Genomic DNA, 21,201 nt, shown 5'->3' with positions numbered 1-21,201 from the left:
TCAGCAATGTGACCGAGTCAACGTCACTTCAACCCATCAATACGGAAACAACAACCAAAATCACTACCACCACAACAACATCTCGCGCAAGCATGACAACGCCATCTGTTGCAGCACGAACGAACAGCACCTCAAGTACGGTGATAAGCAGTTCTACAGTAGGGGCTACCACTCAATTTTGAAGACGTATCTACCGCAAGCGAACGTACTTCTACGAACGGAGTAGACAAAGCAAATAGTTTGGAGAGTAGTAATGAGACAACAGGCGGTTCTATCACTCCGTCTTTAACAACCGAAGCAGGAGAAAGTACAAGTGTTTCGTCTAAGGGTTCACACGGAACCGAGAGCTCCACTCAAGCAATCACCAGTGAAACCGTTAAACCCACAACCGCCACAACCAATTATACCACAAGCCGGCAAACGATCACAACGACTACAACAACTACAGGAATGTCTACAGAATCTGGTACAACGCAAAAGATTAACAATTCAAGTGTAGTAAGCAGCAGTTCTACAGGAGGAACATCGTCTGATCGGGACAGCCTCACTACGAGGAACGAACGCACGTCTACGACAGCCACTGCAAAAACAGATGCTCCACAAAGTACTAATGGGAGTGTAGACGGCTCCTTCACCCGGAAAAGTGCTCCCCATAGAGAAGGCCAACCTAGTTTACCACCTAGCGGATCTCACAGAGCGGATAACTTCAGCAATGTGACCGAGTCAACGTCACTTCAACCCAACACTACAGAAACAAGAACCAAAATAACTACCACCACAACATCTCGCGCAAGCATGACAACGCCATCTGTTGCAGCACGAACGAACAGCACATCAAATACGGTGATAAGCAGTTCTACAATAGGGGCTTCCACTCATTTTGAAGACGTATCTACCGCAAGCGAACGTACTTCTACGAACGCAGTAGACAAAGCAAATAGTTTGGAGAGCAGTAATGAGACAACAGGCTGGTTCTATCACTCCGTCTTTAACAACCGAAGCAGGAGAAAGTACAAGTGTTTCGTCTAAGGATTCACATGGAACCGAGAGCTCCACTCAAGCAATCACCAGTGAAACCGTTAAACCCACAACCGCCAAACAACCAATCATACCACAAGCCGGCAAACGATCACAACGACTACAACAACTACTACAGGCATGTCTACAGAATCTGGTACAACGCAAAAGATTAACAATTCAAGTGTAGTAAGCAGCAGTTCTACAGGAGGAACATCGTCTGATCGGGACAGCCTCACTACGAGGAACGAACGCACTTCTACGACAGCCACTGCAAAAACAGATGCTCCACAAAGTACTAATGGGAGTGTAGACGGTTCCTTCACCCGGAATAGTGCTCCCGAAAGAGAAGGCCAACCTAGTTTACCACCTAGCGGATCTCACAGAGCCGATAACTTCAGCAATGTGACCGAGTCAACGTCACTTCAACCCAACAATACAGAAACAACAACCAAAATCACTACCACCACAACAACATCTCGCGCAAGCATGACAACGCCATCTGTTGCAGCACGAACGAACAGCACATCAAGTACGGTGATAAGCAGTTCTACAGTAGGGGCTACCACTCATTTTGAAGACGTATCTACCGCAAGCGAACGTACTTCTACGAACGGAGTAGACAAAGCAAATAGTCTGGAGAGCAGTAATGAGACAGCAGGCGGTTCTATCACTCCATCTGTTACAACCGAAGCAGGAGAAAGTACAAGTGTTTCGTCTAAGGATTCACATGGAACCGAGAGCTCCACTCAAGCAATCACCAGTGAAACCGTTAAACCCAGAACCGCCAAAACAACCAATTATACCACAAGCCGGCAAACGATCACAACGACTACAACAACTACTACAGGAATGTCTACAGAATCTGGTACAACGCAAAAGATTAACAATTCAAGTGTAGTAAGCAGCAGTTCTACAGGAGGAACTTCGTCTGATCGGGACAGCCTCACTACGAGGAACGAACGCACTTCTACGACAGCCACTGCAAAAACAGATGCTCCACAAAGTACTAATGGGAGTGTAGACGGTTCCTTCACCCGGAATAGTGCTCCCGAAAGAGAAGGCCAACCTAGTTTACCACCTAGCGGATCTCACAGAGCCGATAACTTCAGCAATGTGACCGAGTCAACGTCACTTCAACCCAACAATACAGAAACAACAACCAAAATCACTACCACCACAACAACATCTCGCGCAAGCATGACAACGCCATCTGTTGCAGCACGAACGAACAGCACATCAAGTACGGTGATAAGCAGTTCTACAATAGGGGCTTCCACTCATTTTGAAGACGAATCTACTGCAAGCGAACGTACTTCTACGAACGCAGTAGACAAAGCAAATAGTTTGGAGAGCAGTAATGAGAGAGTAGGCGGTTCTATCACTCCGTCTTTAACAACCGAAGCAGGAGAAAGTACAAGTGTTTCGTCTAAGGATTCACATGGAACCGAGAGCTCCACTCAAGCAATCACCAGTGAAACCGTTAAACCCACAACCGCCAAACAACCAATTATACCACAAGCCGGCAAACGATCACAACGACTACAACTACTACAGGCATGTCTACAGAATCTGGTACAACGCAAAAGATTAACAATTCAAGTGTAGTGAGCAGCAGTTCTACTGGAGGAACATCGTCTGATCGGGACAGCCTCACTACGAGGAACGAACGCACTTCTACGACAGCCACTGCAAAAACAGATGCTCCACAAAATACTAATGGGAGTGTAGACGGTTCCTTCACCCGGAATAGTGCTCCCGAAAGAGAAGGCCAACCTAGTTTACCACCTAGCGGATCTCACAGAGACGATAACTTCAGCAATGTGACCGAGTCAACGTCACTTCAACCCAACAATACAGAAACAACAACCAAAATCACTACCACCACAACAACATCTCGCGCAAGCATGACAACGCCATCTGTTGCAGCACGAACGAACAGCACCTCAAGTACGGTGATAAGCAGTTCTACAGTAGGGGCTACCACCAATTTTGAAGACGTATCTACCGCAAGCGAACGTACTTCTACGAACGGAGTAGACAAAGCAAATAGTTTGGAGAGTAGTAATGAGACAACAGGCGGTTCTATCACTCCGTCTTTAACAACCGAAGCAGGAGAAAGTACAAGTGTTTCGTCTAAGGATTCACACGGAACCGAGAGCTCCACTCAAGCAATCACCAGTGAAACCGTTAAACCCACAACCGCCACAACCAATTATACCACAAGCCGGCAAACGATCACAACGACTACAACAACTACTACAGGCATGTCTACAGAATCTGGTACAACGCAAAAGATTAACAATTCAAGTGTAGTACGCAGCAGTTCTACAGGAGGAACATCGTCTGATCGGGACAGCCTCACTACGAGGAACGAACGCACTTCTACGACAGCCACTGCAAAAACAGATGCTCCACAAAGTACTAATGGGAGTGTAGACGGTTCCTTCACCCGGAATAGTGCTCCCGAAAGAGAAGGCCAACCTAGTTTACCACCTAGCGGATCTCACAGAGCCGATAACTTCAGCAATGTGACCGAGTCAACGTCCCTTCAACCCAACAATACAGAAACAACAACCAAAATCACTACCACCACAACAACATCTCGCGCAAGCATGACAACGCCATCTGTTGCAGCACGAACGAACAGCACCTCAAGTACTGTGATAAGCAGTTCTACAATAGGGGCTTCCACTCATTTTGAAGACGCATCTACTGCAAGCGAACGTACTTCTACGAACGCAGTAGACAAAGCAAATAGTTTGGAGAGCAGTAATGAGACAACCGGTGGTTCTATCACTCCGTCTTTAACAACCGAAGCAGGAGAAAGTACAAGTGTTTCGTCTAAGGATTCACATGGAACCGAGAGCTCCACTCAAGCAATCACCAGTGAAACCGTTAAACCCACAACCGCCAAACAACCAATCATACCACAAGCCGGCAAACGATCACAACGACTACAACAACTACTACAGGCATGTCTACAGAATCTGGTACAACGCAAAAGATTAACAATTCAAGTGTAGTAGCAGCAGTTCTACAGGAGGAACATCGTCTGATCGGGACAGCCTCACTACGAGGAACGAACGCACTTCTACGACAGCCACTGCAAAAACAGATGCTCCACAAAGTACTAATGGGAGTGTAGACGGTTCCTTCACCCGGAATAGTGCTCCCGAAAGAGAAGGCCAACCTAGTTTACCACCTAGCGGATCTCACAGAGCCGATAACTTCAGCAATGTGACCGAGTCAACGTCACTTCAACCCAACACTACAGAAACAACAACCAAAATCACTACCACCACAACAACATCTCGCGCAAGCATGACAACGCCATCTGTTGCAGCACGAACGAACAGCACATCAAGTACGGTGATAAGCAGTTCTACAATAGGGGCCTCCACTCATTTAGAAGACAATACTACTGCAAGCGAACGTACTTCTACGAACGCAGTAGACAAAGCAAATAGTTTTGAGAGCAGTATTGAGACAACCGGTGGTTCTATCACTCCGTCTTTTACAACCGAAGCAGGAGAAAGTACAAGTGTTTCGTCTAAGGATTCACATGGAACCGAGAGCTCCACTCAAGCAATCACCAGTGAAACCGTTAAACCCACAACCGCCAAAACAACCAATCATACCACAAGCCGGCAAACGATCACAACGACTACAACAACTACTACAGGCATGTCTACAGAATCTGGTACAACGCAAAAGATTAACAATTCAAGTGTAGTGAGCAGCAGTTCTACAGGAGGAACATCGTCTGATCGGGACAGCCTCACTACGAGGAACGAACGCACTTCTACGACAGCCACTGCAAAAACAGATGCTCCACAAAGTACTAATGGGAGTGTAGACGGTTCCTTCACCCGGAATAGTGCTCCCGAAAGAGAAGGCCAACCTAGTTTACCACCTAGCGGATCTCACAGAGACGATAACTTCAGCAATGTGACCGAGTCAACGTCACTTCAACCCAATAATACGGAAACAACAACCAAAATCACTACCACCGCAACAACATCTCGCGCAAGCATGACAACGCCATCTGTTGCAGCACGAACGAACAGCACATCAAGTACGGTGATAAGCAGTTCTACAATAGGGGCTCCACTCATTTTGAAGACGAATCTACCGCAAGCGAACGTACTTCTACGAACGCAGTAGACAAAGCAAATAGTTTGGAGAGCAGTAATGAGACAACCGGGGGTTCTATCACTCCGTCTTTAACAACCGAAGCAGGAGAAAGTACAAGTGTTTCGTCTAAGGATTCACATGGAACCGAGAGCTCCACTCAAGCAATCACCAGTGAAACCGTTAAACCCACAACCGCCAAAACAACCAATTATACCACAAGCCGGCAAACGATCACAACGACTACAACAACTACTACAGGAATGTCTACAGAATCTGGTACAACGCAAAAGATTAACAATTCAAGTGTAGTGAGCAGCAGTTCTACTGGAGGAACATCGTCTGATCGGGACAGCCTCACTACGAGGAACGAACGCACTTCTACGACAGCCACTGCAAAAACAGATGCTCCACAAAGTACTAATGGGAGTGTCGACGGTTCCTTCACCCGGAATAGTGCTCCCGAAAGAGAAGGCCAACCTAGTTTACCACCTAGCGGATCTCACAGAGCCGATAACTTCAGCAATGTGACCGAGTCAACGTCCCTTCAACCCAACAATACAGAAACAACAACCAAAATCACTATCACCACAACAACATATCGCGCAAGACTGACAACGCCATCTGTTGCAGCACGAACGAACAGCACCTCAAGTACGGTGATAAGCAGTTCTACAGTAGGGGCTACCACCAATTTTGAAGACGTATCTACCGCAAGCGAACGTACTTCTACGAACGGAGTAGACAAAGCAAATAGTTTGGAGAGCAGTAATGAGACAACAGGCGGTTCTATCACTCCATCTTTTACAACCGAAGCAGGAGAAAGTACAAGTGTTTCGTCTAAGGATTCACATGGAACCGAGAGCTCCACTCAAGCAATCACCAGTGAAACCGTTAAACCCACAACCGCCAAAACAACCAATCATACCACAAGCCGGCAAACGATCACAACGACTACAACAACTACTACAGGCATGTCTACAGAATCTGGTACAACGCAAAAGATTAACAATTCAAGTGTAGTGAGCAGCAGTTCTACTGGAGGAACATCGTCTGATCGGGACAGCCTCACTACGAGGAACGAACGCACTTCTACGACAGCCACTGCAAAAACAGATGCTCCACAAAGTACTAATGGGAGTGTCGACGGTTCCTTCACCCGGAATAGTGCTCCCGAAAGAGAAGGCCAACCTAGTTTACCACCTAGCGGATCTCACAGAGCCGATAACTTCAGCAATGTGACCGAGTCAACGTCACTTCAACCCAACAATACAGAAACAACAACCAAAATCACTACCACCACAACAACATCTCGCGCAAGCATGACAACGCCATCTGTTGCAGCACGAACGAACAGCACCTCAAGTACTGTGATAAGCAGTTCTACAATAGGGGCTTTCACTCATTTTGAAGACGCATCTACTGCAAGCGAACGTACTTCTACGAACGCAGTAGACAAAGCAAATAGTTTGGAGAGCAGTAATGAGAGAGTAGGCGGTTCTATCACTCCGTCTTTAACAACCGAAGCAGGAGAAAGTACAAGTGTTTCGTCTAAGGGTTCACACGGAACCGAGAGCTCCACTCAAGCAATCACCAGTGAAACCGTTAAACCCACAACCGCCACAACCAATTATACCACAAGCCGGCAAACGATCACAACGACTACAACAACAACTACAGGAATGTCTACAGAATCTGGTAGAACGCAAAAGATTAACAATTCAAGTGTAGTGAGCAGCAGTTCTACTGGAGGAACATCGTCTGATCGGGACAGCCTCACTACGAGGAACGAACGCACTTCTACGACAGCCACTGCAAAAACAGATGCTCCACAAAGTACTAATGGGAGTGTAGACGGTTCCTTCACCCGGAATAGTGCTCCCGAAAGAGAAGGCCAACCTAGTTTACCACCTAGCGGATCTCACAGAGACGATAACTTCAGCAATGTGACCGAGTCAACGTCACTTCAACCCAACAATACAGAAACAACAACCAAAATCACTACCACCACAACAACATCTCGCGCAAGCATGACAACGCCATCTGTTGCAGCACGAACGAACAGCACATCAAGTACGGTGATAAGCAGTTCTACAATAGGGGCTACCACTCAATTTTGAAGACGTATCTACCGCAAGCGAACGTACTTCTACGAACGCAGTAGACAAAGCAAATAGTTTGGAGAGCAGTAATGAGACAACAGGCGGTTCTATCACTCCGTCTTTAACAACCGAAGCAGGAGAAAGTACAAGTGTTTCGTCTAAGGATTCACACGGAACCGAGAGCTCCACTCAAGCAATCACCAGTGAAACCGTTAAACCCACAACCGCCACAACCAATTATACCACAAGCCGGCAAACGATCACAACGACTACAACAACAACTACAGGAATGTCTACAGAATCTGGTACAACGCAAAAGATTAACAATTCAAGTGTAGTAAGCAGCAGTTCTACATGGAGGAACATCGTCTGATCGGGACAGCCTCACTACGAGGAACGAACGCACTTCTACGACAGCCACTGCAAAAACAGATGCTCCACAAAGTACTAATGGGAGTGTCGACGGTTCCTTCACCCGGAATAGTGCTCCCGAAAGAGAAGGCCAACCTAGTTTACCACCTAGCGGATCTCACAGAGACGATAACTTCAGCAATGTGACCGAGTCAACGTCACTTCAACCCAACAATACAGAAACAACAACCAAAATCACTACCACCACAACAACATCTCGCGCAAGCATGACAACGCCATCTGTTGCAGCACGAACGAACAGCACATCAAGTACGGTGATAAGCAGTTCTACAATAGGGGCTTCCACTCATTTTGAAGACGAATCTACTGCAAGCGAACGTACTTCTACGAACGCAGTAGACAAAGCAAATAGTTTGGAGAGCAGTAATGAGACAACCGGCGGTTCTATCACTCCGTCTTTAACAACCGAAGCAGGAGAAAGTACAAGTGTTTCGTCTAAGGATTCACATGGAACCGAGAGCTCCACTCAAGCAATCACCAGTGAAACCGTTAAACCCACAACCGCCAAACAACCAATCATACCACAAGCCGGCAAACGATCACAACGACTACAACAACTACTACAGGCATGTCTACAGAATCTGGTACAACGCAAAAGATTAACAATTCAAGTGTAGTGAGCAGCAGTTCTACTGGAGGAACATCGTCTGATCGGGACAGCCTCACTACGAGAAACGAACGCACTTCTACGACAGCCACTGCAAAACAGATGCTCCACAAAGTACTAATGGGAGTGTAGACGGTTCCTTCACCCGGAATAGTGCTCCCGAAAGAGAAGGCCAACCTAGTTTACCACCTAGCGGATCTCACAGAGACGATAACTTCAGCAATGTGACCGAGTCAACGTCACTTCAACCCAACAATACAGAAACAACAACCAAAATCACTACCACCACAACAACATCTCGCGCAAGCATGACAACGCCATCTGTTGCAGCACGAACGAACAGCACATCAAGTACGGTGATAAGCAGTTCTACAATAGGGGCCTCCACTCATTTTGAAGACAAAACTACTGCAAGCGAACGTACTTCTACGAACGCAGTAGACAAAGCAAATAGTTTGGAGAGCAGTAATGAGACAACCGGTGGTTCTATCACTCCGTCTTTACAACCGAAGCAGGAGAAAGTACAAGTATTTCGTCTAAGGATTCACATGGAACCGAGAGCTCCACTCAAGCAATCACAAGTGAAACCGTTAAACCCACAACCACCAAAACAACCAATCATACCACAAGCCGGCAAACGATCACAACGACTACAACAACTACTACAGGCATGTCTACAGAATCTGGTACAACGCAAATAATTAACAATTCAAGTGTAGTAAGCAGCAGTTCTACAGGAGGGACATCGTCTGATCGGGACAGCTTCACTACGAGGAACGAACGTACGTCAACGAAAGCCATTGCCAAAACTGATGCTCCACAAAGTAATAATGTCAGTGTAGACGGTTCCTTCACCCGAAATAGTGCTCCCGAAAAAGAAGGCCAACCTAGTTTACCACCTAGCGGATCTCACAGAGACGATAACTTCAGCAATGTGACCGAGTCAACGTCACTTCAACCCACCACTACAGAAACAACAACTAAAATCAGTACGACGGCAACATCTCGCGCGAGCATGACAACGCCATCGGTTGCAGCACGAACGAACAGCACCTCAAGTACGGTGATAAGCAGGGCTACAATAGGAGCTTCCACTCATTTTGAGAACATAACTACTGCAACAGAACATACCTCTACCAACGGAGTTGACACAGTAAATGGTCTTGAGAGCATTAATCAGACAATAGGCGATTCTATCACTCCATCTGTTACAACCGAAGCCGGAGAAGGTGCAAGTGTTTCGTGTAATTATTCACGTGGAACCAAGAGCTCCACTCAAGCAATCAGCAGTGAAAGCGATAAGGCCGCAACTGCCGAAACCACCAATACTGCCATAAGCCAGCAAATGACCACAACGACAACTACAACAGGCATGTCTACAGCATCTATTACAATGCAAAATACCAATAGGTCAAGTCTAGGAAGGAACAGTTCTACAGAAGAAACTTCTGATCAGGAGAGCCTGACTACGTGGAAAGAACGCACGGCTACCATAGCCACAGCAAGAACAGATGCTCCACAAAGTACTAATGGCAGTGCAGACGGATCTTTCACCCGGTATGGTGCTACAGAAAGAGAAGGCCATCCTAGTTTACCAGCTAGCGGATCTCACAGAGCGGATAACTTCAGCAGTGTGACCGAGTCATCATCACTTCATGCCACCACGCCAAAAACGACAACTAGAACGCCGGACCAGCAAGAAATCACTCCGGCTACAACATCTCGCGCAAGCATGACTTCGCCATCTGTTACAGCGCTTACGAATAGCACCTCGAGTGCGGTTATAAGGAGTTCTGCATCCGGAGCTTTTACCCAACTTGAAAACATAACTACGGTGAGTGAACATACATCTAAAAATGGTATAGACAAGGTAAATTGTCTAGAGAGAAATAATAAGGCAGTCGGTGATTCTGTCACTCCATCTGGGACCACAGAAACAGAAGAAGGTACAAATTTGACGTCAAATGATTATAACAGATCCGAAAGCAGCAGTAATATGTCAAGCATGACTGCTGCTAAATCCCACATTTCAGGAAACAGAACTGATTCCACAGTCCAGCGAACAACCGCTACAATAACATCGTCTGCCAAAAGCATGACGGCGGCATCGTTTCCGTCGCAGAACACCGCCTTAAGTGCGGCGGCAAACTTGCCTATTGGAGGACCTTCTACTGTGTTGGTGAGCATTTCTACGGGCAGTGAACAAACCTCCTTGAAAAATGTAGAGAAAACACGTGCTCCACTCAGATCTTATTCAAGTAATCATGATTCTACTAGAGCATTTGTTACCAAGGAGGCTGAAAAGGGTCCTCGTGTTCCGCCTAGCGATTCTCACATAGCCGACACCTCCAGTACTGTGACAAACACGACAACAATAATACCCGGTGCAGAGGTAAGCGTTAATCATGCCACAAGCGATCAAAAGACCACTATGATGACACTGTCAACTGCCACAAACATGACTATGGTATCTTTTTCTAAGCAAACAAGCAGCACCTCAAGTTCAGATATAATTTCCGCAGCAACATATTCTACTGATGGTGCAGGCATGACTAAGAGCGGCGAGCTTACGAAAGTTGTAGTTGAATCAAATTCTACACCCAGCATTGGCTGGCGCAATGAAAGGTCTACTGTTGCATCCACTTCGAGAGATACCGAAAAAAGTCCAAGTCTGGCGACCAACGATTCTAGCCGCGCCAACAGTTCAGAGGTTGTTACAAGTTCTACAACAACTAAAAGCCCACAAGCGGAAACAACTCAGCATGAGATGCGCACTTCCACCCCACCTTTTGTGAGCAGCTCGACTACGGTAGCTGTTGCAGTGCAAACGGACAATTGCTCAAGTGCGGTTGGCAGCAGTTCTGTAGGAACGTCCACTATTGGGGCGAACGGTGTAAACCATACTGAACATACTATTATAAGAGAAGTTACGCCTAGTAGTTATTCTAGCTTTGGCGGTTTCACTCCTACAGTCGTTGCTATAGAAACAGATAAGTCAAATGTAGGAACAATTACTTCTAGAGCCGTGAGCATAAATTCAGTAAATTCGATGACCACGACTAACTCTGTAGGACAGCAAACTGCCAAGCGCAACAGTTCTTCTTCGAACTCATCTACTACGACTTCAAGTAATGAGCGTTCAGGCGAAAACTCAAGTGTTGACAGCTTTTCAACAGAAAAGAGTTCAAGTGATGTGTTCACCTTCACCACAGGAGAATATATGTCAAGTTCTGAGCCCAATATTGTACAAGGTGACAATGCGGCCTCGAAGGCAAGTTATTTTTCGACGGAGCATAGTTCCACACCTTCGTTTAGTAGCATACGATCCGGCAACTGCTCAAGAGCGTCGGAAAAAACGCCAACTCAGTGGACGAATGCGCCTGCTTTCACGAATTCGACCGACACGTTTAACACTTCATCAGGGAAGCACAGTTCGACCTCGGCATCCACTTCACTGCAAGCTGACAGCAGCTCACGTTTGACGGCGAGCAGTTTTTCAGTAGACTCGAACTCGAGTGATCTTGGAGTTACTTCAGATGATTTCTCAACCATTCAAAACATCACAATTTCGACAAACAATAACTCCATCTCTTTGCCAAGGACTTCTAGTGCAGGCAATGGTTCCTTGCATTCATCCAATTACACGCCATCTGGCAATGGTTCAAATGTGGCCCCCTGCATTTCTCAAAACGCGGACAATTCGAGTGATTACTCAAGTGCTGCGACATCTGACAAGGCATATCATACCGAGTCTTCCACTACTTTTGCTGTGGAAAACACGCCCACTACATCTAGACTTTCTTCGACAAAGAATAATTCAACCGTTGTGTACACTAGCGTGCAAACAGAGAAGAGCTCTTTGAGCATTGCAAAGGGCGAGAACTCGAGCAACGAGCTTGGCAGTTTATCGAGGGCAAATCGTTCGATTACTGCATGCAATAGCACGGAAACCGAGAAGCGCTCAACAGTGGTACCAAGTTCTTTAACGATGGAGTACTGGAGTGATGCTAACCTTACTGTGACAGGAGATAATCCTTTATTTACGCCACCTAGTGGAACTCCAACAGGCGAGCACTCGAACGCTATTACGAACGTTTCTCTAACCGACAACAGTTCAACTTCTGCATCCAGGGCCGGCACACAAGGCTACAACTTTAGTGCGGCACCTGAGAGCTCCCCAAGTGCCGACTTGAGTGATGCGGAGAGTGATGATTCATCTTCATTTAAACTAATGACGACGGTACCATGCAAGAACTCGACTATTGCTTCCAGTATATCTCTTGTGGGCAACAGCTCATTTTCTAAATCCAATGCCCTAAATGTAGACGGCCCTTCAAGCATGGAGCCGAGCAATTATACGTCAGTGAATAAGTCGAGATATGCCAGTAGCTCTACATTAGAGAGCGAACTTAGTGAACCAAATACTACGGCTGTGGACAAGAACTGGACCAGCAAGCCCAGCGTTCCGGCTGTTGTATCCGATCCCATGTCGTCTGGAAACGGCTCAGATGTTATACCGCGAATTTCCGTAACAGCACAAATTTCCAATGATACGAAAGTAACTGCAGGAAGACACCATTCGTTGACTGAACCAACGAATGTACCAGGATGCAAGAACTCTACCAGTGTACCCATCACTTCTCTAGCGGACAACTCATCTTCTGAATCTAGTGCTGATGCAACATACCGCAGGCCAAGTATGGCGCCGAGCATTTATGCCATACTACAGAACTCAAATGGCGCAACTAGCACTGGAGCCAGAACTCAGCTTAGCGCGCTAAACACCACATCAACGGAAATGCGCTCGACCAGCTATCCCAACATTTGGACTAGTTTATTGAGCCCTGCGCGAACCCAGAATGGTTCCAGTGTGGCGCAGCGCTATGCTCAAGCAGGAAAAAATTTCAGTGATACAAGGACTACGGAAAGTGAAAATACGACTACAACTGAATCATCTACAGCCTCACGATGCAAGAATTTGACAAGTACGCGTAGCGACTTTTCAGGGGACATTCATTTGAATTATTCATATAGTTCCATGCAAACAGACAACAGCTCAAATTATACGTCGAACAGTTATCCTACAGCCAAGAGCTCCAGTGCTGCCTTAAGCGCTACAACAGTAAAAACCCAAGCCAATGAATCAGGCACTGTGCCATTAAGTAACAGTTCAATCAATGCTTCCAGCCTATTGTCCTTGGACAACTTCTCTGCTCCATCGAGTTCCATGCAAGCAAACAGCTCAAGTGTGCCACCGCACAATCTTTTACCTGCCAAAAATTCTAGTGATACGAATTCGCACACAACAGCACAAGGAAAGAACTCAGACAGTACGAACGGCATTTTTTCAACACTGAGCAGTTTGATCGTGGCATCATATACCACAGAAACATCCATCAGGCCTAATATAAATTCAAGTTCTGCGAAAAATGAAAAGCAACCTTGTCAAAACAATTCGTCACCCACAAGCAACAACTCCACCATTACGCCAGGATTTTTTAGAGCTGTCAACAGCTCAACAGAATCACCTGGCGCCATACAAAAAAACAACTCACGCGTGACGCCGAGCACTTCTTTAACGCTTGACAACTCGAGCTATGTGACCAACATGGAGTCGGAAGACCGCAGAAAATCTACTGAGCCGAGCATTGAACCACCATCCAAAGACACGACCGCAAAGGTCCCATCACATGTTCAGCGCGCATTTTCTCGGCGGCGTCGTGAACCATACCATAAAGCAAGATCTGTGCTGCCACGCCGATCACTTCGCTCGCAACTGAGATCACGGCGTACGCTTCCATCGATGCGCCTACGTACATAAATCGCTGATGGAGTCGTAATACATCTGTATGTAAGCTGCAACCGGCGGCGACATTTACGAAAATTGGGCTTGGTGTGAACGCTTCTGTATGAGTACATACGCTATTGAAACATCAACATTTTGCCTTTGTTTGATCCGGAATAAACAAACAGTTACGTTACGTGGCATTATATCAGTGTCAATGTGTTTAATTGTGGTCGCACTACTTGGCCTTTTTTGCGTGGCGCACATGATGTGACCTCGCGTATTTGTAGCCATTGTTCTTTTGTCATCCTTCATGTAAAACATCGTAAAATATCTTGTGTGTTCACAAGAGACCGTTATGATAAACAAATAACGGTTTTCATTTAACAGGTTTGAAGATAACAATCTTTGGCACCACGATTTTCAATTTTCAAACTATATAGCACCCCCTTTTTTTTCAAGGACAGTTTAATTGTCAGTGACATATGGCAGTGCTCCGAATTTTGAGGCTTATTTCTGGAAAAATTGGAAATCACCTCCATGGAAAATCAGTGACCAGGAAGCTTAATAACAATAATATTCAATAACTTCCTTTCAATTACTAGCTTTGGGGCAAATGTTCCTATTGGGAAATTCACAGTAATAGGTCATGTCTGCTGTCATGTCTACCGAAGCAGTAGCGACGACGTCGCCTCGCGTAGCCTAGTAACCACCGGCGCAGGTGCGCGCTCGATTCGTCCTACACAGACACGGCTCCTGCCTGCCTGCGTTTGTGGCATGCCAGTAAAAATTTTTAAATTATGGAGTTTTACGTGCCAAAACCACCATATGATTATGAGGCACGCTGTAGTGGGGGGCTCCGGGTTAATTTGGACCACCTGGGGTTCTTTACCGTGCACCTAAATCTAGGTACACGGGTGTTTTCTGCATTTCACCCCCATGGAAATGCGGTCGCCGGGCCGGGATTCGATCCCGCGACCTTGTGCTCCCCAGTGGCCCAACACCATAACCACTGAGCAACCACGGCGGGTGGCATGCCAGGAACGCTGTCGCTCGTAGGCGCTTACGCGTCCAGCGGTAGTCACGCGAAATGTCGCGAAAGGGAAGGTACCTCCGAAATGGATCGCTCGAGAATACCTTCCCTACATACGTAGTTAAGTCAAACAAAGCTAAGACCTAGCAGCAACCAAGTTAGTACCTAGCAGTAGCAACCAGTAAGACTTGAGGATTGACACTTTCGCTGTGCCTAAGCTTTGCACGACCGAGTGCAAAATTGCCCGTTTTTTTTTTTTTTTTTTTTTTTTTTTTTTTTTTTTTTTTTTTACCAGATTTAGAGAAACGGCATTTCGGCTGTGACTCTTGTCTGAGAACTTCTGCCAGGGCATACATGACTTCACTACTGCTCTGTTTCAAGTTCGCTCTTGCAAAGTGTGCGCTAAATGAATTAACAATTCGCTATATGCCCATTATGATTTGTTGGGCAAGTTATATGCGTCTATTCAGGCAGCCCGCTATAGGAGGTCAGAATTGAGCTGTAAGCTAAATGCAACTTCTAAAGATCTGTTCGATAAAAAATATATGCGCATCCCACGCAAAATCCTAAGTTCCATAACGACTTCTTTCACAATCTCAGGACCGAGACAATGTACGCATGCACATACTGTACGAAACGTAACGCTTGACATTGAACGCGTCTGCCTCCTTTGTAATGACGTAGCAGAGTACATCTCTTAATTTGGACGTTGTTGAAAGTACTTTACGTTTGCCCTTAACTATACCAGCACCATTTGTGACGTATAAACCAGCACCACAACGCAACAGCTCACACTTAAATCTCCTCAACGCTAAAGTCACCAGTTTTCTTCATACCTTTCCCCTCCGCGCCTCAGCAGTGTGAACGGCCCATTGCTTAATTTCTACTCGGCGAGACGCCAATGCTATGAGTACACACTAAACCACGGAGAGATACGCAAATAAAGGTTTGCTTCACTACACATCACCAACAGCTTCGAAGTCCTAACTTAATATTGTCATAGCAATTTGCGGACACTCAAGGCCCGTCCACGTCGTTGGTGCCGCCGCAGCAGCTCTTGTCTTAATCTTCAGGTATCGACGGCGCATACGCGGCTCGTGCTTGAAGTGTTAGAAGGCCTCCAGAGACACGCATTGCGTTTGCCTGCAAAAACGGCAAAGCCACACGCCCTGCTCAATCGGCTCTGCTTGAGCCAGGACAGCATTCTGGTTACCGCTGCTTGCATAATCGTGGTGCGCACACATGTCAGTGTTCTTGGTGAGGACCTGTGTGCACTGTACTGTGTACTGCTGTGTACTGCGCTCGTTGTGTCTCGTTCCTCCTTATTTGTCTGTGTTTGCGCTTCCAATCAACCATGAATCTATAAAAAGGGGCCCGGCTATGCACTCTCCTGTAAATCTACATAATCTATTATTTGGGCGCTAACAGATAGAGAAAGAAATACTTTATTATTGCGATACTAAATATATGGACACACCAGGCGCATTTCTGCGGTCGGCTTCGCCGTCGCCGCGAGGTTCCGTGTAAAGTCCAAGGGCGATAAAATCGTCCCCGCGCGCCGTATATACTGTATGTGCCAGTGAAAGCGTGCGAGGCCGGCGATCGCGGCTCACCCCCGTATTCCGAAATCCATCTAACTTAAATCCCATGCTTGACTTGACCTAAATGACGCTTGGCGTGAATGTAACCAAAACGCTAATTGCGTTTCCTTCGGCACGTTGACGACAGGCGCCATTTAAATCAAGTTAAGCATGAGCTTGAAGTTAAGATGCGTTTCTGAATACGGGGTCAATCTCGCGCACGCAAAAGAGGAAAGATGGGAGGAAGCACACCGTCTTCCGTCGCACGCAAGTCTCAGGGGCAGGGTATGAAGCGGGGGCACGTGGGGCGTTCTACTTCGGGCGCCTGGCCGCCCGGAGTAGAACGCGTCCGTGCCCGAAGAAGAACGCGCCCCCAGGCCACTGTATCTTGAAAGCAATCTGTGACGGGGACAGAGTCCGCCGTGGACTTTGTTTTAGCGGCTTAGTTCACGTTGACGCGAGAGCCAGCACGAAGGTCCATTCGCTCGCTGCTGCTGCGGCGCTTCCTCACTCCAACGTTTTGACAGCGAATTTCCACGGTCATCGAGTGAGATGCGTTCATGTTTGCCCCCCCCACCCCTCAACTGTCATCACCGGAGTTTTCTTACCCACATAATTTGAGGATTCTTTTGCGTTGCCTCTACCTTTTCGCTTTTGTTGTCGCTAAAAGCTTACGGCATCATTGTTGGCGCGGACGTGCACGGCTTTTCATTTATACCTTCGCTTTATTTCGCCAAATCCTGGCAATAGGAGTACAAGCGCATTAGAAGCACCAGTGGCGGCTAACTCATCCGTGTTTTCTCACTTCAACATTTTTAACACGAAAGTGTTTTATGCCGGGGTCCACCAAGACTTCACTGACGTATTTCCGTCACGGAAATACGTCAGCTTACAATGTACACGAACATAATACAAAGAAAGAAACCAGAAGAAAAAGTTCCACAAACATGCAAAATTTGGAAATCGAACCCACGACCTCTCGGTCCGCGACGATAGATCGCCGAGCGTTTAACCCATTGCGCCACAAACGCATTTGCAGAGAGCTACACAGACGCGCCTTATATATCTAACACTCCTCCGTGTACCCGCGCTCTTGCTCGGGGCGGTGCCGCCGCCTACGAGCAAAAAAGAGAAGTACTGCATTATGACACTAACGCGCACCGACAGTGAACGCTTCGGTTATAGTGCCTAGAATATACTTACTAGTGTGCCGACCGCCGGGCGTTTCCAATTTGAGACGCTGGCACCGCCGGTGATGCCTTCCGCCGGAGGCCCCCAGACGGCGACACTGTTTGGGACCGTGCTAACCGAGCGGCGCATCACGCGTCACTTGCGCTTCGGGTGCACTTCGGATGCGCGTTCATAAGCGCAGTCGGTTGCGGCGCGTTGTAGCTTTCGAGCAAGTAGCATGTGGTGCCTCCGCATGTCATTGCTGGGTTTCTTTCTGTGCGCGTGGTTCGCACTTGTGTCTGTTCACGGACGGAACCGAGATGTCGCAGAAAACGAGGCGTAAACACAGCACCTGTTTTGTCCCATATTGTACAACTGGATAGCGCTCAAACAACGAGCAAGTCTCATTATTCAGCGCCTGTTGACTGGCCAGAACGTTTTGGCGAGTGGGAGAAGAATATAAGAGGGCTGATCGAAGGCTAACTCTGGCGGCTGTCGCTTGTGAGAAACACTTTAATAATTGCTACATTGAGCGCTCCTTCAAGATTAGTCGACGGCGTGTCGCCCATGAAAATGTGCCCTGTTTAATTACCGTCATTTATGGTAATTAATTTAATTTATGGTAATTAGATACAACTTGGTGCGACATTAGCATTTGTGGACATGTCTCGCATATAATAGTTTACTGTGGAAAAAATTTACACTTCGGAAACCACGTATTTATTTATTGGTATTTTTCGCAGAAACACCCCGTATCGTGTAGCGTTATAATGATAACTGTGCCTACGATCGTTTGTAAGTGCAACGAAATCATATTCTTTCGATTACGCTTTGCACCTCAACCAACGCTCCGCAGAACGAAACGGGCTGGGACAGCCCATTGGCGTCTGTCGCACACGCGCGCGTTGGCTAGAGACGCCGCTCGGCATAGTACGGTCCGTACGGCTATCGCCGTCTGGTGGCCGCCGGCGGAAGGCATCATTCTCCGTGCCACCGGAAAGCCCGCGGTCGGCACACTAGTATGTATATTCTAGGCACTATACTTCGGTGGTCTCAGCACTACAACGCCTCGATGCCAGCATTCGAAGGGACGCTGGCATCAAGAAGCACTACCAACGCCACCTAGGTGGCGTTCACCGTACTCAGTACAGCGGAGCGTGGCCTCCGCAATTAGCTCTGAAAATGTTTCTGAAGTTGATCGCGGAGGCTGCAATTACGACGCGCTGTACGCGCTGATTTGACTCGGTGACGATTCAGTTACGTGCTTTGTCTTGCGCGTTGTATTAGTGTGTCAGTTACGTGCTTCGTCTTTCGCGTTGTGCTAGCGTGTGCAGCGTAGTGCAGCTTCCATATGCACGACGGTTGCTCATGGTCATCGACGTTGGTAGTCGTGATGGAGGAGACGTGCCACCAGGCGTCAGCGTGGGTGCATCAACGCCTAAGGGCGCTTTAGCCACAAAACACCAATAGACATTATATATCAATGTGCAATAAACATTACACTACTTCTGTGAAGACACGTTTCACTTTCGTGTTCTATACCGATTCCTATATAAGAGGGATCAACCACATTTTTTTGCTCAACGTCTGGTTGCTTCTTTATTTCCACAAAGACGGCTCGGTGGTCAGTGTACTAACACGCTGCCGTCTCTATGGCCCCAAACGCACTACTTTGAATTGATTGTTTGTCTGTGATACATAAGATCAATGGTGGTCCCCCATTGGGTCGTATGTACAGTTGGAACACTCGCTAAGTCCAGGTTAAATGTGTCCTTCATAGGAACACCAAGAGAGTCTGGAGCACGATTGAAGTCACCAGCCTCTCCAAAGGTCCCTCATCAATGTTTATGCCGTAGTGTTTATACAGCGGCGAGGCTCTCAGTACCTCAACCCAAGGTCCAAGCACATCGCGAGAAACTATGTTCGACAGATAGGTAGCCTTGGCAAACATTCTCCTCTTTATGTTCACCACTATGCACTTATCATCTTCCAAGCTGCGAGGCAACTGCTTTAGCATCTCGTCCGTGTATACCGGCACGTTCACCACGCGTCCCTTAATGCCTGTAAGACTTGGAGTCGGGCATATCCAAAGTGGTAGCTGGCCCATGCCGTCGTCCGCCTCATCCACGCTGAAGACGTTGTTGACAGGAGGAACACGTTCTCATCGAGAACGAAGAGTATTGGGTTTATTTGCACTATTTACATCAGGAGTATGAGAACGAGACGGTACGTCTCATCAGTCTAGCTTGACTGGGTCGGAGCACACCCGAGAACCGCCAAAAGTCTGCTTAATTGCTCTCTCGCCAAACTGTGGTCCCACCATCCTCCAATCGGAGCGTCGATAGTCCACGTAGGTTTCGCCTTGAGGGCGAGGGTGCGCATACTCCCCCGTCACCTTTGTTTCCCGAACACCTTAGGAGAAATGCCTTCGGGCACACTCTGCGCACTGCCCCACAGAAAGGAGGAGACGCTCGTAGACAGGGGGCCTCGCGCCAAACATGACGCGTTGGTTGTTCCCGGAATGGGCCAGCCATCGAACGGGTTTGGAGAACTGCCTTGGCGGCCAGCTGGTCTGTCAAGCGGCCGTGAGAAAGCGTCGTAGCAGACGTTTTCCAAGAGATCTCCTCTTCCTATTGTCGTGGTCGGCGCCCGGGCGACACGTATTCCTGGAGAGGTGTATAGGCCTGGTGTCGCCGCTGATCTTTCCGGGCGGGACGTTTCTCAGCCTCCCGGAGCGATTCGTCACATACGATCAGAATATCCTTCAAGCACGCTGCCCCGCAGGTCGCCGAACGTAACATGCCAAACTGACCATTTCTCCAGTTCATTAGACGACGCATCTGAACGAAGGGAATCCGTGGCGAAAGTAAACGTTTGGCCACGTCGTTCAGAACTGGTAGACCTGGTACACGTGGGTAACGATACCCATTGGTAACGCTAAAGAGTGGAATCTTCTGCTTAATGAGAAAGTTCTTGCACGTTGTGCAATCCCGCGTCATGGTTTCACCCCACTCAGGCGGTGCCGCTAAACTCAACGTTTCACGCATGGCACTACTTACCGGCGTCAAGTCTTTCATGTGCCACAGTCTTTCACACACGTCGCACATATATCCAAACGGATTGTTTACGCAGTTCGTCTCGAAGGTCCGAGTCGCACGAGCGCTTTCGCTAAGTTTCACCATATAGTCAGTCAATCGACGAGCCTTGACGTCATCGACGGCGTCTTGTTGTTGCGGCTGCTGAGATGGTCGGGCACGTCGCTCAGCCTCCTGGCGACGCCACTTTGCTAGACGTTCCTCCCTTTGCTCCGGTGTTTCCGCAGCACGTTTAGCCTTCTTCTG

At 47.6% G+C, this 21,201-nt stretch overlaps 2 protein-coding genes across 2 annotated transcripts; both read left to right on the top strand.

Annotated features, from left to right (window-relative positions):
* The first annotated feature begins 1,114 nt into the window (after positions 1 to 1,114).
* On the top strand, positions 1,115 to 2,625 carry LOC125946322 (uncharacterized protein DDB_G0271670-like). The gene has a single exon (XM_049669057.1). It carries the CDS (start codon positions 1,159 to 1,161, stop codon positions 2,623 to 2,625), a length of 1,467 nt encoding a protein of 488 aa, XP_049525014.1. The 5' UTR covers positions 1,115 to 1,158.
* A 299-nt stretch (positions 2,626 to 2,924) lies between these two features.
* Positions 2,925 to 20,462, top strand: LOC125946321 (uncharacterized protein DDB_G0271670-like). Its single transcript, XM_049669056.1, has 3 exons — positions 2,925 to 3,804; positions 5,935 to 6,516; positions 20,278 to 20,462. Exons 1-3 carry the CDS (start codon positions 2,925 to 2,927, stop codon positions 20,460 to 20,462), a joined length of 1,647 nt encoding a protein of 548 aa, XP_049525013.1.
* The last annotated feature ends 739 nt before the right edge of the window (positions 20,463 to 21,201 follow it).

This window comes from Dermacentor silvarum, chromosome 6 (assembly GCF_013339745.2).
Source record: "Dermacentor silvarum isolate Dsil-2018 chromosome 6, BIME_Dsil_1.4, whole genome shotgun sequence".
Lineage (NCBI taxonomy): Eukaryota > Metazoa > Arthropoda > Arachnida > Ixodida > Ixodidae > Dermacentor > Dermacentor silvarum.
The sequence above is the reverse complement of the archived record's forward strand: the minus strand, read 5'-3'. Positions and strand labels throughout refer to the sequence as shown.

Excerpts from the sequence above, each read along its gene's own strand:
- LOC125946322 (XM_049669057.1), top strand. The coding sequence starts at position 1,159 with ATGTCTACAGAATCTGGTACAACGCAAAAGATTAACAATTCAAGTGTA.
- LOC125946321 (XM_049669056.1), top strand. The coding sequence starts at position 2,925 with ATGACAACGCCATCTGTTGCAGCACGAACGAACAGCACCTCAAGTACG. Across the intron at positions 3,805-5,934 it reads GAGCAGTAATGAGACAACCG|GCGGTTCTATCACTCCATCT; the intron begins GTGGTTCTATCA and ends ATGAGACAACAG. Across the intron at positions 6,517-20,277 it reads ACGAACGAACAGCACCTCAA|GAGAAATGCCTTCGGGCACA; the intron begins GTACTGTGATAA and ends CGAACACCTTAG.